Here is an 18,690-nt window from a genome sequence, read left to right on the forward strand (position 1 = left end):
GCGATAGTGTATGTCGGCATTAGGCTGGTGTTGTAGTGGGTAGTAGGAGAATCATTTCGCCTTTCGTCCATTTTTCGTCCATGATATATATCCTATCAGGTAGCTCGTAGTGGTCGCCGATCCTTTTTCTCCCTCTGCATGTCATACTTTAGTTGAGACATCGTCTTCGATCTTGCATGTAGTGTATTACGTATACACGCGCAACTGATATCTATAGTACGGGTCCGTATTGTTCGTCAGATACTAGAGGATCCAGACACTCGGAACTTGGGTCTAAGAAGGATGCTGTTCCAATCTCTAATCTGTAGGTACTTGGCAGCTTGGATAATTGGAGAGAATTGCATAACATTTTCACGTGATTGATTTGATAATTATGGCGACATTTACATGTCTAATTTCGGCAAGTGGGGTATGAATCGAACCAAGCAGAAAGACGGGATACATCTAAGATTAAAGATTACGAGTACTTTCAGTTACATACCTACTTAAACGGCTATCGATAAGAGCTTAGAATGCCCATGCTGCCATGTATTAACGATAATCCCTATGCTTAACTGAGAGTCTGAGCCCATCCGTTTGGCGATGCATAAAGCACCAAAAACCCAAGATGTCTCAACGTCTCAGTTGCCTTTTCCATCTTCAACTTTAAATGTGTATTCGTCTCTACTCTGCGAGGTGATAATATGGCCTCTTCTAAATTTAACGCGCTACCGGCGCTGAGAAAGCAGCACCTCTTGGTCGAGTTGTACGCGACGCGTTCTTATATACACCTCTACTATACACCTCTGCTATACACCTCTGCTATCCGCCGAACGCAAAGCTGACTGACCATTAATTTATAGCGCTGGACTTAAACAGACCTACCCCGAAGGCGTCTTTGTAAGCCTCACTCCTGGCGACCCTAACCTTTGGTCCGGAGTACTTTTCGTTCGGGATGGTGAGCATTTCGGATACTCGCATAATCGTCGCAGCGCTCAGGGGTTTCTAATCGATGGGTAAAAAGGTCCTTATGCTCCCGCCGTGCTACGATTCCAGATCTCCTTTCCCGACTTATATCCTAAACTACCACCGCTAGTTACCTTCTCGACCGATATGTTTCACCCCTTAATTACACCTCTAAGCACATACATGTATTCGACCGACGTCCACGATAATGGCACCGTGAGCGCAACCGATGCCGAGCGGTTACCGCCCGGAGGATTTAGCTTGAGGCATGGATTTCCCGGCTGGTTTAGGCGCTCGAGCCGGGGCCAAAATACTGGTGGTAGCGGTAGGCAGTCTAGCGGGCAACAGGAAGAACAGCATACGCCACATCGACCACCTCCCCCGTCGATGAGTAGTGCAGGCACGCCCGGTTCCAAGGGATCTGCTGTTGGTACATCACCTGGGTTTGCCGAGACGAAAAGAAAGGAAACGTCTGCTTACGAGGTCCTTCGATATATACGTAGCACCTTCAGCGACGAAGACGTGTTAGACTCTATCCCTCTCGAAGCTGCCGGAAATCCCGGTGCCTGGTATGCTTGGAGGACATATCGCATTGACAATGGGAAGGAATTTCCCGATACAGCTGACGGTACTGACCCGACAGAAGCCAATCCTATATCTAAAGAGACTCCTGATTCTCCAAGAAGACCAGGGGATTGGAATTGGGAAGGTGTATGGGAAGAAAGGGTAAAGAAAGCTGTGACTGCAAGTCTGTCCGAACCCGTATTATTTGGTGGAGTGGGTGCTGCCGACGATGTTGTGAGTTTGACCCCTATTTTCTCTTCACCTTGAATATCTAAAGAGGTAAGCATGCGCAGCTACTAATGTCTAGCTACTCAGATTCGCTTTCTCAATATGGAGGATAGTGACGTGGATGCCATAAAAGATGATCTCCTACGAACCTTGAGTCACGACTCCTAATTCGGACTTGCCTATAACTTGCCTATATATATTTAGTGGAAGGCGCATTTATATTGTGCTCTCGCGAGGACGGTTTTTCTAGTTTCTAGTTCTTGATACCCAGCACGATATACAGTCCGATTTTTTATTTTTCACCTCCCAGCACCAATCCTCCGACATATGAGGTATCTGGTATTCTTTTCGTAACCCTACTAGTCAGTTGCTTTTACAATCTAATTTCGAATTCAATATCCATTTTGCGACTGAGAACGACTAGAGCATTGGCTATGTCCGATCAACTTCATCCCGGTATAATCTGTGCCATTGCTCTAATTCCGACCTTTCTGGTTGTGATTGTTGCTTTAACGATTTTAAAGGGGTTTAATCTTATATCGCATCTCTGCAACTGCCGATCGAAGTCACGAAGCGAACAGCTGGTACCAACGCTCCCTACCAGCATTATAAACAATACGGGAGGAAGTTGTACGACTATTAAGAGCAGTTTTATCGGCCAGATTGGAAACGAGTCGCTTGGGTCTATTGCTCGGCCGCTGCCTGTTCACCATGCAAGATAGCCCGTCGTCAGGCATGGATATCCCATCGCCGCTACATATAATAAAGAGAGGAAAGTCGATGCAGGTCCTCCGCTGCACTCCCAGGAAGATCAGCAACGAAAGTGTTGGTGATGGTCCTAATCAGCCATTAACCGTTGTAAAAAATCGAAAACATCAGAGTAGATCCATTATAAGGAAAACTTCTACTCGTGTTGAGGAATCAGTCCTCGGCCGAAGGGCGTCAAGCTTGCAAACTGGACGACCGACATCTCCTACCTTTCTCTCGAGGCTACGTTCGTTATCCACTCGCAAGGCCCTATCTTCAAAAGCCGCCTACTATCAGTGTAATCCTCAGGCTTGTAGCAACTCCCCAGATGAGTCGATACTCAAGTCTTCTAATGGATGCGCAACGACTAGTTCATGGGATCGGTCGTCGAGTTCTGACTATTCAATACCTCTTACACATCCTAATGAATCCGAGATAAACAGATTCGATAGTTGCTCTTTCACAAGTGCCCAGGGACCAGATGGCATCATCCCCGATCCCTACATACTCGTCCCGCACGTCTCTATTATACCGGAGTCGAAGTCACTAGAAGACAGACAATCGAATATCTGGGCAGCTATTGAGATATCGGGTCGGCTATTTCATCCCCGGGCCTCTAACTCAATTTATGACGCCGACCAGGTTCCTTTCATACCTGTTCACCATTACGATATCAGTTTATCAAGATATGGCTATCTATATAACATAAGGATAGACATTTTACCAGCTGCAGAAGGCAGCGTCGTCGATGTTATAGGCGATACTACGATAAGGTATGTTCCTCTAGCACGCCTTAGGGTATCCGCGCTCATCTGAGCGAGCAGGACAATAAGCCCTGGCTCTAGTCTCCTCCTATTAGCTTGTATCCAGCTGGGGACTTCAAAATCCGGCAAATCAAGAGCATCCAGGGATGATCCTGATAGTCTTATTGCCGATCTCGAAAACCAACTAGGGAGTGCCCAGACTGAATACCTGCAAGTCAGGGTTCATTATTGTCATTCAGGATTTCCTGCGTTTGGAGTCAATATTACTGAAGGCGATGCTAAAGGCGATGTTTCGACGTATCAAACTCGATTAGAAACGGTAGCGACAGGGACCATAAAGCAGTATGCTTCAATGTCTGCGTGGTCTCCTCGACCGATTTCCACGGCCAATTCTTTATTTCCTATTATTGCTTCTCACTGGGGGCCAGTTCGCGCCAACGAAGTCATGCAACGAATCATATCCAATCGTCTGAGCTCCTGTAGGGCAGCTAGATGGATGGGAATGGGACAACTTGATAGAACGGAAGATATCCTCCAAGTGCCAACCCGGTCAGGAACTGCCCCTCCCGTTCCCCAGCGGCAGGCTAGTCTCAAGCGGTTGTCCCCGGACGTAATCTCCGACCCGGCCCGGAAAATATGGACAGAACTGCGCCAGACTTCCTCGGGCAACCGCCCAGCCTTCCACGTGAGAAAAGCCAACCGACTCCCCGCCGCTACGACTTTTGTGGAGGCGCCTAACTCCAACGCAACCATACCTCAGGGGTCGGCGCGGCCCAAGTCCAGGTCCGAGGTTCAGCGGCAGCGCGAGATGATACGGGAGACCGCAGTGCGCAATAGAAGGTCTATAGGTGCCGATAGTCTAAAAAGCTTGGTGCCGTCGGTGATGGATACAGATCCGGGAAGTAGGGACGATAGGAGTCTGAGTTCCCCAAGCCCACCTGATAAGCAAGAGGTGCAGTGTGACAAACGCAAACGAGAGGGGCGTTGGAGTTTAGTGGGATGGTGGTAAATACTTTAATTGGAAAGTGAATGGTATTAGACGTAACTATAGAATTCCGTTAGTTAGTTAATAGGGGAACTGGTGAAACTTTTTAGATAGTCTAGTTAGACAGGGCTTCATGCTCTGTAGAATTCGAAGTGACTGCTTCCTACTTGGTTTCATCTCTCTTGAGTAATCATTGAATATATCGTCTAACAAGTCTTTTCATAACTCGTCACGCCAAGGTATCGAGTCCTGCGCTCCCAGTCTTTCCACCGTCTTCGCAGCCGCGCGATTCGACTTCTTCACCGCGTCGGCTATACTGAAGCTCCCGGCCACCACTTCGAGCGCATACCGCCCCACAAACGTATCCCCAGCCGCAGTAGTATCTACGACTTTGGCCTTCTCGGCGGGTACGAGTCCCTTCTGACCGTCAGCACTCATGTAAAACACACCCCGCCCACCGAGCGTCACGACGACGTTCAGCACGCCGCGCGATAGGAACGTCCGTCCGACGGCCTCGAGCCCCGCCTCGGTGTCGAGGTCGGACTCAGGCACGCCGCCTAAAATCGAGGCTTCGGTCTCGTTAACAACGAGATGCGCGAGCCCCGCGTACGCTTCCGACGGCAACTCCTGCGCCGGCGCGGGGTTCAGCAGGACCGGCACGTTGGCGTTCCTCGCGGCGTGCAGCGCGGCGACGACCGTCGCAAGCGGGATCTCAAGCTGCATGATTAGCAAGTCCGGGAGCGGGGGGCCGAGGGAGTCGGGGTGGGAGAACTGCGAGGGAGTTAAACTGTGGTTGGCCTCGGGACTCAGGACGATGCGGTTCTGGCCGGTGGGCTCGTCGACGATGATGATGGCCAGGCCGGACTTGAGAGATGGGGAGGCGGTGACGCCGGAGACGTCGACGCCGTGCCGCGTGAGGTTCGAGAGGAGCTGGGTGCCGTACGTATCCTTGCCGACGGCGCCGAGCATGCGGACGCGGGCGGTGGCGGTCGGGTCGTCGGCGGCGGCGGGGGAGTGGGACGAGGACCGGGAGAGCTTGGCGCAGGCTACGGCTTGGTTGGCGCCTTTGCCGCCGGGGGATACGGCGAAGCGGGTTGACGTTAGGGTCTCGCCGGGAAGGGGGTGGTGCGGGACGTAGGAGACTAGGTCCATGTTGAGCGAGCCCAGGACCGTGATGAGTGGGATTTGTTGTGCATTGTTGCTTGTATTGGTTGCCATTTTGCGGGCGGAATATATATCACTGCGAACAGACTTTTATATGTGTATAGTTACCTAGGTTAGGTAGGTATATGTTCGATATGCCCTTCTCGACAATGTGATGTAACTATTCGAATTATGTATTTACATTGTATTTCATAAATCGTAATGTACCAGCAGCTCAGCAGCTCAGCAGCTCAACGTCAGAATAGCGGAGCCAGTTAAGCCCCGCAGCGACTAGTCAGGGGAGTTTACATGTAGGTATTCTTGTATGTAAGTCAGTTCATGAATATACCTAATGCGCCGGAAATTACTGTTGTATAATCAAGGGGTTCAGCTGAAGTAAGGATTATTTATATTGATTCTCATCTTGGATATTGAGATTTGATAAGAAACCATAAGTAAATTATAGGTTCAAGATATCTCCTCAAGGAATGTAGTATATCGATACTTAGATACATAGGTACCTTGAGGCAGTCTATTAGTATCAACCAATAGTATACCCTTGCTCTCCCACATGCGGTCAAAGTCGAATATGATTAACCCCACCATTAACACCATTAACACACCATCGTTAGCCATTGCTACCCCACCTAAATATTTTAGATCCTACATCATACACCTATGTAAAGCTTCTTAGCTTCTGAGCTTCCTGGCTTCGTGATATTCTTCCTTGCTCAACTAAAACTTATCTAAATATTGTAGAAACCCCAAGGCCAGCATCATGACAGACCTCAACCTACAAGAGATCCACGACACGCTAATATCGGTGGCCCACGAGGCCGGCCGTATGATCTTGTCTGCGAACCCTCAAGATATAGATACGGGAACCAAGTTGAATTGTATGCTTTATTTCCGTCATTACTTTTAAAGTCTAGTTAACTCTAAAGACAATTGTCATAATAATATATTCATCTTACACTAACGATGCAGCATAGCTGCCGACATAGTCACCGAAACCGACAAAGCTGTTGAGGCCCTCGTCTCGTCGCGACTCTCCAAGGCTTACCCCACCTTCGCCTTCATCGGCGAGGAGACGTATAAGCCAGGAATGCAAGTAACCACAGCCCCGACTTTCATCGTAGACCCTATCGATGGCACCCTCAACTTCGTACACAATTTCCCCGAGGCCTGCATCTCGCTAGGCTTCGCAGTCGACCGGATTCCCACCGTCGGAATCGTGTATAACCCCTACCAAGATAAGCTATACTCCGCAATCCGCGGACAGGGTGCGTATTTAACGCAAGGCGCCGTCTGGGGGCTCGAGGGTGGCAAAGGGCGCAAAGCCAAGTTGCCGCTGTCCAAAAACCCCCCGCCTCTAAAGGAGTTGTATACGTGCATGTTAGCAACCGAATGGGGAAATAGCCGAGATGGCGTTAATTTCGAGGTCAAGACGGAAGTCTTTAAAAAGCTATGCGCAAGCAAGGAGACAGGAGGTGCCATGGTGCAATCTATAAGAAGCATGGGCAGCGCTGCATTAAACCTGTGCGCTGTAGCCGCGGGTCAGCTTGATGCGTACTGGGAAGGCGGTTGCTGGGCGTGGGACGTCTGCGCCGGCTGGGCGATACTTGCGGAAGCCGGAGGTATCATGGTCAGCGGCAACCCGGGAGATTGGGAGCCCAAGATCGATGAGCGCAAGTACTTTGCGGTGCGCGGTGCGCCCAGCGGGCAAAAGGAGCTTGTGGAGGAGTTTTGGAACGTGGTCGGCGACAGGAGGATGGAGTACGAGAGTTAGATTAGGAGGTATGCGAGATTTAAGGCGACCTAATCTAGGGCTACGAACTGACGATGGCGATGAATATTATTGGAGCGGCATATCATTCCAAGAACGTGGCTCATCCGGATTAGACAAAGGAGTAGAGGCGAGGGATACATAATCGACCAACTAATAGACCACACATTAGGGTTACCCATTCCAGGCCCCCCTCCCTAGAAACCCGGTTGGAATGTTAAACTCTTTGAAAGATGTTTCCGAAGAGTATGATTTATTTAACATGGCCCGAAATGTTTAGCCTTCTTCCTATTAAATGATCAGTACGGTTGGCTGTTGGCTGTTGAGTAATTGAGAAGACAACAATGGCACTGCAGAGAACCAGAGCTCGACACGGCCGCATTACGACGCAACCCGGCTCAAATCCGAAGAGATGGAATATAGAGGAACTTCGGAAATGCGGTGCTATAGGTATTTAGGACTTGTTTCTTCCACGTCGTCCCATCTTGTTGAAAAAGAGACAGCGTATGGTTAACAAACTAAGTTAGGGACCACAGAGCTGCGACGTCTCAATCTGCGAGGCAAAATCCATCCGGTATTTTTGAATTGGAAAGATGCCAATCAAGAACTGCGTAGAGAATTGAAGCAGCCGCTCCTCCTTGCGAGTCGACTCCTAGAGGCCGCAGGACTGCCCTGGGCCTCTGATTTCCTCGCCCACGACGTCTTCGTAAAAGGCTACCCCGGCCGGAAACCAAGCTGTCGCTGCAGCTTCACACATTCTACCGCTGCTCGCGTAGATGATAATGAGGCGGCGCCACGGACTATCGTGAGACACCACCGTGCTCCATGGGCCTCGTCGCAGCTTAAAAGCAGATGGACACGTGACGCGGAGAGCAAGCTTAAGGGCGAGATGTCGAATTCCTTAAGGTGGGAACTAGACGAAGATATGTTCCGTGAGCGTGGATGGGCCGGGTACACTTGTCGACATCCACGAAACGGACAGGCGTTGGATGAGCTTGATAAGTACGAGACTATACGGCGGTGGGATAAGAAATGCGAGAACCGACGGCACCGAAACTTGTCGATTCTAGTCACGGCGGAGTTCCCCAAGCGTTTGGCACAGTTGAGATGCGAGGGGAAGGAACAGAGCGAAGAATATCTCTTAACAGCCTTCATGACGGCCGTTACGCTCTTACATGAGTAAGTCTCCAATCCTTGGCCCCATTACGTTTAAAAATGAATTTTGATATTGATAGTCTTCCTGCTTTCCAGACTCGGCCATGCCATTTACTGGAAGGACTGCCGGGCTCTCACGCGGGATCTGCCCGAGCCCTTTTACGGCGCCGACCTTGAGATGGAACTAGGAGATAGCTTCGTCGCGTCTATCTTTGGCGGTTGGATACCGGTGCAGATTATACACCCAGGTACCCGGTTAAAAGAGGGCTTGGACTTCTCGGCCGGCATCGCTTGGAAACAGGTGCTTAGTTGGGACTTCCACCGTTTGCGACCGAAACACCGCGCTCACTACTCGATACCCGTCGACTAGTAAGCCCCCCCTCTCTCTCTCCCATAAAGCACTCTTTCTACCTAATAACAAAAGAAAATACTCAACCGTCTTACAGCGTATCTCGCCTATTCTCCGAGGAAGACTGGCTGGCATCGCGCAAGGATCTTCGAAGGGCCTTGATCCGACCACAGGCGCTAGAGCCGGCTCTCGAGGGCGTCGGCGTATGCCCGGAAGTCGCCGCAGGGGGCAAGCACGCGACGGCTACGATCGCGGACTTCCACTTCACCGGGCAAGGCTGGGTGTGGAACCGGCGAACCGGGGCACGGTTCCGCATCCCGCAGTACGACGGCTACCTATGTCCAGACCTCGACCTCCCCATCGCCACCGACGACGTAATCGAGGAACCAAAACCACGGCCCCAGCTTAAACCATCCCCTATGCCGCCCATGCTTCCTCTTCCTCCCCCACCACCAACAATGATAACGCCAAACAAGAGCATCATCCCCTCTAGCTCTCCTACTATCCAGTTCAAGTTGGATATGTTCCCGCAGCCCCCGCGGAAGCCCGCTCCTACAGCCAGAAAAAAGCCAGATTTAGTGCGCGAACACGGCGATAGGCAGACGAAGAAGCCAACACCTAATGGACCCGTAAGAGTTGCCGAGGAGAAGCACTTGTTGAGCCCGGATACGTCTGAGATCTCGCTAGATGATCTGCGGAACCGACTATCGCAGCTCCTAGGAGTCTCATTCGACGAGCTTGAGAGGTTCTTTGAGGCTTCGTAGTGTGTAGGTATGTATGAGAGCTGTGCTGGTGGTTATGATGGAGAGGGTGGGTGGATTGGGGATGTGAATAATGATAATACATACCTAGGAGAGAACTCGTAATAAGTAGGTAAGTAATATGGAGGGAGACGCCCCCTTATTACCTATTTGAATGGCATCGGAGGGACCGCTGGATATGACGGTTATTGGTGTAAAATGTTGCATACATATATTTAGACTAAATTGGGAGTAGAACCATATAGTAGAGGCCTTGCGGCATAGAGTTAATAGTAAAGTCGGGACTTCCAGGAAAATATAACTAGGTGCATTCTACCGCCTGAGGTTTATATGGCAACGCCCGGTCTATAGAATAATTAATGTCCTCGTCGGCTACGTTATGTATGTAAATATGGATGGTAGGTACGCATATTAACAGTAGACTTGGATATATACAGTAGGTATACAGGTATAGTTTCTATGTATTGTACAACGTCTCATAAGATCCCCCACGAGGCGAGCCATTAAAATTGATACCTAGCCAAGAACCGTTCAACTTGCACGAGCACCTAACAAAACGTTAGGTATTGCAGGCACTTGATATACATAGTTGCAATTATATTCCCGGAATACTTATCCCGCCCCAGTAGGTAAATATAATTGATTACCTACTGTCTCCTCGGATACTGGCGCTTGGCAAGGGCCTCGATGTACATAGCATCATACAGAGACCCAGCATACATACCTAGTCTTGTACCCCAGACTTCTCGCCAGTTTGTTTATATGTACCTAGGTAGGTAGCATATATGAGACATGGAGAACATACATGCGGCTGAGCTGGTGCCGTAATGAATCAGGCTTCGTTTACGAATCTACAAAAAGAAATTGGAGTATACGGAAGGGCGCCTGGTATACCGATCTAGCGAAGGGTAGAACAAGTTACCTAATGGTGCCGTTGCGGGCTTAGTATACTATACTATCGATCACCACCTTGTATTTCTTCATTAGGCGCTACAGATACTCGCTTGAACACCTAAAGGCATGGGTGACTGGATTATTATATGCATGAACTTGGGCAAGTCACAGTCCGTCCGGGGATGAGTCCCGCGGGGTTACGTACCTAACTTACATATAGGAATAATACCTCAAGCCTGCAGCAAGAAAAGTCATCGAGATACGGTTGCTAAATCCGACGTGACCAGTTAGGATAGCGCAAGGGTGTGTCGTATACGCTTCCCAAGGTATTCTACATACCTTCCCGAAGATCAAGCATATAGATAGCTTGTCGCGCTAACGGCTCGCAGGTGCTTGCTTAACAATAATCTCGCATCGCACAAATCTCGGAAAAGAGAGGGAGGGGAGCTTAAAAGCAACCCTATAGTATAAGATGACCCTTTTAATCTCGATGCGTTGACGAATCTGTGACGCCATCTGTGAAAGGTAGCTCCAATACCACGACAGCGTCCCTAAGTCGTGACGCCTACTACCTTCAGGGACTTGGGGGTCCACGACAGGGCTGAAGGGTTATATAGTGATACAAGAAGGGTTCTCGTCATTTTCGTCTTTCTGACCCATCAATCAACATCCGACGAGTCACAGAGTACGATATTGCACCAATGCAAAGAGTATGTAGGCTGGGAGTAGCGGCCCGGAACGGCCATTGACGTTCGCAGGAGGGCTATCTAGCCGCATGGCAAGCAACTCATGCAATAGTGTTATGGGTCTTGCAGGAAGGGGGCGCTGCATCGCATTGCATGGTGACTACCTAGGCCAAGGATGCATATTTTGCGAGAAACCTTGCGTACCTAAGGTATGTATGCCGGTGCGTATTATGTAAATAGTGTATAGCAGGCATAGCAGTTTGTTTGTGATATGTGGATAAGGATACGACTGGTAATGCGGGACTTGGGGTCGAGTCCTGGGGTCAAGTCTCAAGTCCTGGGTAGTAGTTCATTACCCAACCGCCTCTGCTGTTCTATGTCCAGTTAAAAGATGATGCTCGTACGAATCCATAGAGGTATAAATTGTACGATATTGAACATCGTCCTCGTTCTAGATCGAATGGGCGTTGCTTTTGGAAAAAAAGACTTAGTTAAAAAGTTAAGCGAAAACTGGAGAAGTAGATTTGGTTGATCAAGTGACAGAAGCTCCAAGTCCTAGCTCCAAGTTAGCCGCTGGGAATTTCCGGTCTCGGGCGTAGCGTATTTAAACCGAGATCCATTTAGAACACGATATCGGCTTGCGCTAGTTAACGTGCGTACGAAGTAGTGTATTTCGATAATGCTTAACCTGTGAACCGTAGAGATGGATTATATGTGTCATGCATTTGTAGCCGCCGCGCAATTGTATATAACTACCTATTCGTTGGCGCTTCGATGTGTTATAGGCATGTTCGTAATGAGATGAAGATCTTAGGTTTGAAAAATTCGATGGGCTTCCTGATGACCAGTCTAGTCTCTCGAACGGCTCGAGAATGAAGTGTGCTGGTGTGAAACTGAAGATCCAAGTTGAGCTGTCAGATGAGGTTCATGAGACGAGCGGTGACTCCGCATCATCATCTGCTTTCCCCTCTTTCTCTCTTTCTTCCTCCTCGTTTTTTCTGATATCATCAGGATTGTTTGGAGATGAATACATACCTAGAACACTAGGAAAGGACGTTTGACTCTTTCGAGAGGAATCTAGAAGAATAACAGTACACGGTTGCACTAGTGTAGGTAGAGAAACGGAGTGGATCTACATAAGACGGGACCAAGAGACTAGGCCTTCAAAAGTTGCTACTTAAGCGTTTTTTGCCCCGCCATTAGCGTATAAGAGATAACTCAATTAGGGAGTGGCTGAAAATTTTGAGCGGGTTGATACGTCCCGTACGTAACTAAAGTTGAAGCGATGCCGCAAGTACGACAGGGAACAGTTTATAAACCCCACCATGTCTTTCAGAATCCGTATTAAATGATTGGCCAGCTTTGTTGACCGTAGATCGCAAGGTTCTAGGTTCCATCTACAAAAACCCGGCCCCTACATAGCATCGAGATGTTATTCCATTTTTGATGCAACGTTTTTGTATTCTGCATTGCATACCTAGTTTGCAGCGGAAACCAACAAAGGTGACATGACATGGAAGCGTGCGTTAGCAGCTTTTACACAGCAGCATAGTAGTGATAGTAGTTAAAATGGTTTATAAATGTAATAACTTACACTTGATGTTACCTATGATATGAAGAAGTAGTGTAGGCATGCTGCATGGCTTGTCACCGCTAAAACCGACTTTGTTGTGTTGTACATAGGTAGGTAGTTATTATTACCCGGCTGGTGCCTTGTTGATCATTTCGGCCATTGCTCGGACAGCCCGTCTGGTTTCTACCGTATACTACCGACTGTGAGATCGACATCCTGCCGACGCATGTATGTAGAGGCGCCGACTTTGTTAGACAAGTGGATAGGAGCGATGCAAAGTAAGAAGGTGAAGGATTGGAATGTACATACACTACATATTTCAACAATACATACGAGTTAATTATGGGTTCGAATCGAATATTGGTAGTAGTAACTCGATTTTGGTTGAACCAGTTGACCGTAAGTTATGGATGAAGCCGGTGGAACTGACGATGATATCTTGGTTGTCCACACTTGGCAAAGATATGATTTATCACTAATAAGGTTGGTTACCTAGACTGCTCTTGTATGTAATACTAACTACCTAGCTTACGGATTACACTACACTAGAAACCCACGGTAGGTCCACCGCAGCTGAGGGAGGAACCTTTAAAAAAAACATTATTAGTGCATCTCCACATTTTCCTCTTGCAACCTCCGATTCATAGTATATTTCTCTGATGCGGTCCTCCTTGTTCTTCTCTGCCAACCCTACCCTACTACATCTTTTTTTTTCATGCAGCAACTGCACATGCAAGCTCCTTTCATTTATCATCTCCTCACATTATCACATTGTTTCTAGACGTGTGTGTGTGCCAACGAAAATTCGCTATTGTTACCCTCCTCTGTCGGTTTTACAACGTCTAGTGGCGTAGATTAAAAAAGAAGAGAAAAAAAGAGAGAGATAAAAAGAGATCGTGAAGAAAGCTTCTCGCGAAAGTAGCATTTCTGGTGGAAATAGAAGGCATTGCCTGCCGCCACATCACTTGACGCTTGTCCTCTTGTTCTAGCATCTACCAGCTCAAGATTAAGTGCCAAGTGTTGTGTCAGCTAGCCGTAAGATCGATACCAAGTCGCGAAGCAATGGTCCTAACAAAGCAGAGATCACCTCGAAATCCCGATGACTTCCCGACTGTTCAGCTATTTCTGTTAGCTATTGTTCGTCTAGCCGAGCCTATTGCCCTCACCTCCATATTTCCGTATGCCTGGGCCTTAGTCAAGCGGTTTAAAATCGGTAACGAGCAAGATGCCTCGTTTTATGCCGGTCTTCTTGTATGTGAATCTCGTATCCCTAGTTTCTAAGATATATACCTAGGTCGCCGTTACTAACTCTTTTAGATATCCTCATTCGCCCTTGCCGAGGCGTTGATGGGCATGTATTGGGGCGGATTGTCTGATAGAATCGGTCGAAAACCTGTCCTCCTTGTAGGATGCATCGGAACTATGTTCAGCATGGTTATGGTAGGATTTGCCACCAACCTATGGATTGCCTTGATCGGTCGAGCACTCGGCGGACTTCTGAATGGAAACATCGCAGTTATCCAGACCATGGTTGGCGAACTAGTCACCAAACCTGAACACGAGCGTAAGTTTAACCATTAAATTCACATTTCACTTCAAATAGCTAAAATTGCATGCTAATGTCTTAGCTCGCGCTTATTCCGTGATGCCATTTGTCTGGTCCATTGGAACAATCATTGGGCCAGCAATCGGAGGAATGCTAGCAGACCCCCATGAGTCTTGGCCCGATACGTTCCCGAAAGGCACTCTATTCGCAAACTTCCCCTATCTCCTTCCCAATCTCTGTTGTGCTGCTCTTCTAATGATTAGCATTTGCTTGGGATATTTCTTGCTCGAGGAAACGCACCCTGATATGGTCCCACGGGTTATGCTACCCGATGACACCTATGTTTCTGACGAGACTCCCCTCATAGAGACCTCGGATGCGATTAAGCAACCAGCTGTCGATCTGCGCTCTGAGACGTACGGAACTTTCCGGGGCAGGGAAAGCGGCGAGTTCAACCGCGATACGATTTCCTCCAAAGTGCCAGAAAAGAAGGGCGACTTCACCATCTTCACTAAGCGCATCATGGCTCTAGTCATTGCGCTCTCCATCTTTACCTATCACTCGATGACTTACGATCATCTCCTCCCCATATTCTTTGAGGACGATAAAATTCCCATCAACCATGCTCCAGAAGAGGGTTTCTTCTCTAAATATAACCCCCTTTACTCACCCGGTGGCTTGGGCTTATCTATGCAGTCCGTTGGGTTTGTAATGGCGGTCAACGGAGCTATTGCGCTCTTCGTTCAAGTTTTCGTCTTCCCCATAGCCGCCGAGAAGATCGGCGTCTTCAGGCTCTTTATTATTGTTACCGTCCTCCACCCGATTGCCTACGTCATTGTCCCTGCCCTGGTCCATGTGCCAGACTCGCTCCTATACCCTGGGATTTACTTTTGCCTGACCGTCAGAAACATCTTCTCTATCATCTTGTACCCTCTACTCCTCATCCTTATTAAGGACGCCACTCCTAGCTCGTCCGTACTTGGCAAAGTGAATGGCCTCGCAGCTAGCGCTGGAGCTGCTTGCCGTATGATAGCCCCGCCTGTGGCTGGCTATCTCTACTCGATTGGGTCGCAGATTGACTGCACTGGTCTCGCATGGTATGGCAGTGCTCTTGTTGCTGTAATTGGTGCTTTTCAATGTTTTGCAGTTAAGCGAGAACGAAACGATGCCGTTTCGGAGGAGACTGGAACGATGACCAAAGGGCATCGTGTTATTGTGACGACTACAGAGACAAATAATAACGAGCTGTGAGCCTTTCAGCAAGCATACCTAGGTATCTTTGGATATTCAGCTACAAGCCATGTAGCACTGACTATCCCTCTACACGACGACTTTTGATGATTTATGACCTATTTTGGGTATATATATATACGACCACGAAATGGATCAACGAAAATGGAGTTACTTGGATGATTAGCTTGGCGTTTAAGGCATGGTCCGGGAAAGGGAATCTAAAAAAAGGGTTGGCTTGGGTATGACGATATCATCCGACGCGCGTATGGATAGAAATGGCTTATACTAGGTCCCGGTTCGTTTTTGCCTTATTCAGCGTGGATCGTCTTAGGGTTTGGTGTCTGCATATCTTAACGATCTCTAAAATAATAATATAATGACTTTGATTTGGATATTTTACTTTATTTGATCATGGGTGATTAGGTGATCTGATATTTTAAGCCTCCAGACGCAATAAATAAACTTCCGTCTTGGAAACTTTCGTCTTGACTAGGCTTTGTACATGTATTGTACGTACGAGGTAGGTTGTACGCAAGTACCTACATGTATATGGACTAGTTGGTTGAGCCTCAAAGTGCGGAGGAGGACCCGCAGCTTTATTACCAAGTCATCCGAAGATGCGGCTTTAACTGCACGCAGGTACCCGGCGGGAAAAATAATTTGTCTAGCAATAAAAATAACCGATTGGGCGGCTCGTGGGCCTGGGGATCTGAAAATCCAGCCCTACCGGGCCCTTAGAACGATGTCGTTATATGGGCGTTAGTTGACGTGCTTCGCGGAGCGGAGCCGGTTTTCAACTTTGTCCCCACTCTCTCCCGTCGTCCTGCCGTTTTGGGATGCTTGGCGTGGGTTCGATTGATTGATTTGATCAATTGATGTGTATTCGGGAAGGGCGAGCTTTGGGGTCGATTGCCGTGAGGCTCGTCTTAGTTTGGCGTAGTATGGGGGGAGTTAGTGCCGTTGGTGAAGGTTGGGGGTTGGCATATCGCCTTAGTATATATATACGAGGTAGGTAGTAAGTATAGATACATACCATCGTCAAGGTTAGAATCGGGAGGTATATTTTCGACATATAATACCCAACCCACGTTTCAACATTCGACAATTCCCACTTCCGGATGCTATTGTAGAGTTAGTTAATTAGATATCTAGGTAGATACCTGGGTAGCTTTAGATGCTAGATCGCCCTTCACGAAGGATTCGCGAGATTCGGAACCCAATAGGAGTGGGTTATAGTTATACAAGTTATATCGTGATAACTACAACAATATGCTCACTTACCTACTCTCATCCCCAACCTACTATAAGAAGACTACGGGATAATAATCCATTCTATATATGTCCTTTACGTTATATTACAGTCATGGTAGTATAAGAATCTATCCTAGAGCAAATAAAGGGCGTTTACCATATATGAAGCCTAACACACCTAATCAAGCGAAGTAGGCAGAATGGAAAATAAAATGACAAGCTCTACTTGAGAGGAGGGCTGATACTAGGTTCATATAGTAGGGCTTCCTCAAACACAGTCACATCATCGGTCATGCAGGCGGACAGCTCAAGCATATCGTGATGACAAAACATCCAACCTACACTAAACTACAATTCCCACGACAAGATTCTCATTACGAAATTAATCACAAAACCATAAAAGAGTGCCTAAGGTGAAGAATAAAGATCAATTATGTATCACGAAGTCGACGGCGATTAGCCTCCTCTGCTTTTATCGAGAGAACATTAAAAAGTTTAAGGTGGTGCCGGGATCTGGTACCGGTTTGTCCTCCCCTCCCAAGGGATTTATTTTGTTCGTAAAAACGTCTATGTCCGAGTATCCCTGGTTCAAGCATCGCTTCCTCCTATGCCTTTAAAGTACAACCAACCCGTCCTTTAATACCAGCGTGACCGTTTTATAACGCCGATCGTCATACCAGCCCTATAATAAAAATTTGTTGGGCCGTCTCCGCTTATAGTGCATAGATAGCGGCCATGATAGCTCCGAAAGCAGCGGCGAAAGCGCCGGACTGCAGACCATAGGCGCCACTAGCGGGAATGGTAGAGGTGGCGGCCGGCGGCACAGTGAAGGTGCCATTAGCACCTGAACCAGAACCACTGGAGCCTGTACCAGTCGCGACCGGGCCAATAGCCGTAGGCGTCACGGTAGCAGACTCCTCGCTGGAGATCTGGCCACTAGGCACACCCCCCGGGCTGCCACCGGAGTTTCCAACAGAGCTAGTAGCCGAAGAACCGGATCCGGAAGCAGTCGAGGATGAGCCACCCTTACCGGTAGATGAGGGGCTGGCGGAAGAGGAAGAGGAACCAGAGTTGGACTTGTCGCAGCTTAGGTCGAAGAGAGGTGTGGTGGTGAGCTTGTTACCGACGATACCAAAGCTGGGGCTGGGAGTATCGGGGGCGGCATCCTGTAGGGTGTAGTACCAGAGGTTCGTTTTGCTCGAGAGCAGAGGGCAAACAACATCCTTCCAGAATGTCTCGGCGTTGTCAGTCGATGCGACAGACTCTCCAACAGTCTTTCCGCTGACCGGGTGACCAGTCTCGGTAATCCAGACCGACTTTCCACCAGCAGCTTGCTGAGTCTTGTCTAAGGCCTCCTGGAACAGAGATTTGGACTTGGAGATGTCATTGGTCACCGTGTCCTGGAAGTAAGGATAAGCATCCATACCAACCCAGTCACAAGCATCAATAACAGCCTGGTTGGAACCGTTATACCAAGCAGTCCAGGTATCAACGTGACCGATAGGGGTTCCCTCCAAGCCGGTGCCGGAGATGGCATCCTTCGTCTCCTTGATGTAGCGAGCGATGGTATCGGGACCGGTGCCAACGTTGGAGCCAGCCGCGATTCCCATTGGCGAGTTTCGGTACAGATCTTCGCTACCGACAGAAATACCATCTACGATCTTGGTGAAATCACTTCCGTACTGCTTGATAGCGGCCTTCAAGGCGAGAAGTTCGTTAGCGAATGAAGTATCGCCCCCGGACGCCCAAAGACCGAGAAGGAGGGAGGTCTTTGTCTTGATAGCTGCAGGAATGGCAGAGATCGGGTCAGAAGCAGTTCCGCCTTGCTAAAATCACGCAAAAAGTTAGATAAACGGTTTAAAATAGGATTTTGTTACTAGTGTCTGTACTTACCACCATAGTGTAGAGACGAGCGCTGGTCCAACCAGAAGTACCCTTTAGGTTCTGAGCGGTGGTGAACTCGTTTTCGAAGTCAGATTGTAGTTTGGCAGCACCTGTAGTAAAGGTAGAGCCATAGTTGAATCCCTGGATAGCCGAGGCCGTGGAGGCCAAGGCAAGAATAGAAGCGACGGCGTGCATG

At 48.5% G+C, this 18,690-nt stretch overlaps 7 protein-coding genes across 7 annotated transcripts; 5 read left to right on the plus strand and 2 right to left on the minus strand.

Moving 5' to 3' along the window:
* Positions 1–683: 683 nt before the first annotated feature.
* F5Y00DRAFT_262695 (UBC-like protein) lies at positions 684–1,905 on the plus strand (the record flags this gene model as incomplete). The annotated part of the gene is made up of 4 exons (XM_048011425.1): positions 684–745; positions 843–937; positions 1,004–1,743; positions 1,825–1,905. The coding sequence occupies 4 exons, from the start codon at positions 684–686 to the stop codon at positions 1,903–1,905; spliced, it is 978 nt and encodes a 325-aa protein (XP_047864240.1).
* Positions 1,906–2,002: 97 nt separating this feature from the next.
* F5Y00DRAFT_89824 (uncharacterized protein) lies at positions 2,003–4,355 on the plus strand. The gene is made up of 2 exons (XM_048014318.1): positions 2,003–3,257; positions 3,309–4,355. The coding sequence occupies exons 1-2, from the start codon at positions 2,449–2,451 to the stop codon at positions 4,255–4,257; spliced, it is 1,758 nt and encodes a 585-aa protein (XP_047864241.1). The 5' UTR covers positions 2,003–2,448; the 3' UTR covers positions 4,258–4,355.
* F5Y00DRAFT_89842 (Ribokinase-like protein) lies at positions 4,355–5,836 on the minus strand. Its single transcript, XM_048014319.1, has one exon. The coding sequence runs from the start codon at positions 5,449–5,451 to the stop codon at positions 4,453–4,455; it is 999 nt and encodes a 332-aa protein (XP_047864242.1). The 5' UTR covers positions 5,452–5,836; the 3' UTR covers positions 4,355–4,452.
* A 318-nt stretch (positions 5,837–6,154) lies between these two features.
* On the plus strand, positions 6,155–7,165 carry F5Y00DRAFT_262698 (inositol monophosphatase; the record flags this gene model as incomplete). The annotated part of the gene is made up of 2 exons (XM_048011426.1): positions 6,155–6,272; positions 6,369–7,165. 2 exons carry the CDS (start codon positions 6,155–6,157, stop codon positions 7,163–7,165), a joined length of 915 nt encoding a protein of 304 aa, XP_047864243.1.
* Positions 7,166–7,506: 341 nt separating this feature from the next.
* F5Y00DRAFT_262699 (uncharacterized protein) lies at positions 7,507–9,430 on the plus strand (the record flags this gene model as incomplete). The annotated part of the gene is made up of 4 exons (XM_048011427.1): positions 7,507–7,612; positions 7,690–8,341; positions 8,414–8,686; positions 8,764–9,430. The coding sequence occupies 4 exons, from the start codon at positions 7,507–7,509 to the stop codon at positions 9,428–9,430; spliced, it is 1,698 nt and encodes a 565-aa protein (XP_047864244.1).
* Positions 9,431–13,172: 3,742 nt separating this feature from the next.
* On the plus strand, positions 13,173–15,751 carry F5Y00DRAFT_238840 (MFS general substrate transporter). Its single transcript, XM_048008016.1, has 3 exons — positions 13,173–13,831; positions 13,898–14,144; positions 14,209–15,751. The coding sequence occupies exons 1-3, from the start codon at positions 13,643–13,645 to the stop codon at positions 15,375–15,377; spliced, it is 1,605 nt and encodes a 534-aa protein (XP_047864245.1). The 5' UTR covers positions 13,173–13,642; the 3' UTR covers positions 15,378–15,751.
* A 1,313-nt stretch (positions 15,752–17,064) lies between these two features.
* Positions 17,065–18,689, minus strand: F5Y00DRAFT_270266 (glycoside hydrolase family 17 protein; the record flags this gene model as incomplete). The annotated part of the gene is made up of 2 exons (XM_048012594.1): positions 17,065–18,436; positions 18,504–18,689. The coding sequence occupies 2 exons, from the start codon at positions 18,687–18,689 to the stop codon at positions 17,324–17,326; spliced, it is 1,299 nt and encodes a 432-aa protein (XP_047864246.1). The 3' UTR covers positions 17,065–17,323.
* Position 18,690: the final 1 nt, after the last annotated feature.

Source organism: Daldinia vernicosa (assembly GCF_022497035.1).
Source record: "Daldinia vernicosa strain CBS 139.73 unplaced genomic scaffold F5Y00scaffold_27, whole genome shotgun sequence".
NCBI lineage: Eukaryota > Fungi > Ascomycota > Sordariomycetes > Xylariales > Hypoxylaceae > Daldinia > Daldinia vernicosa.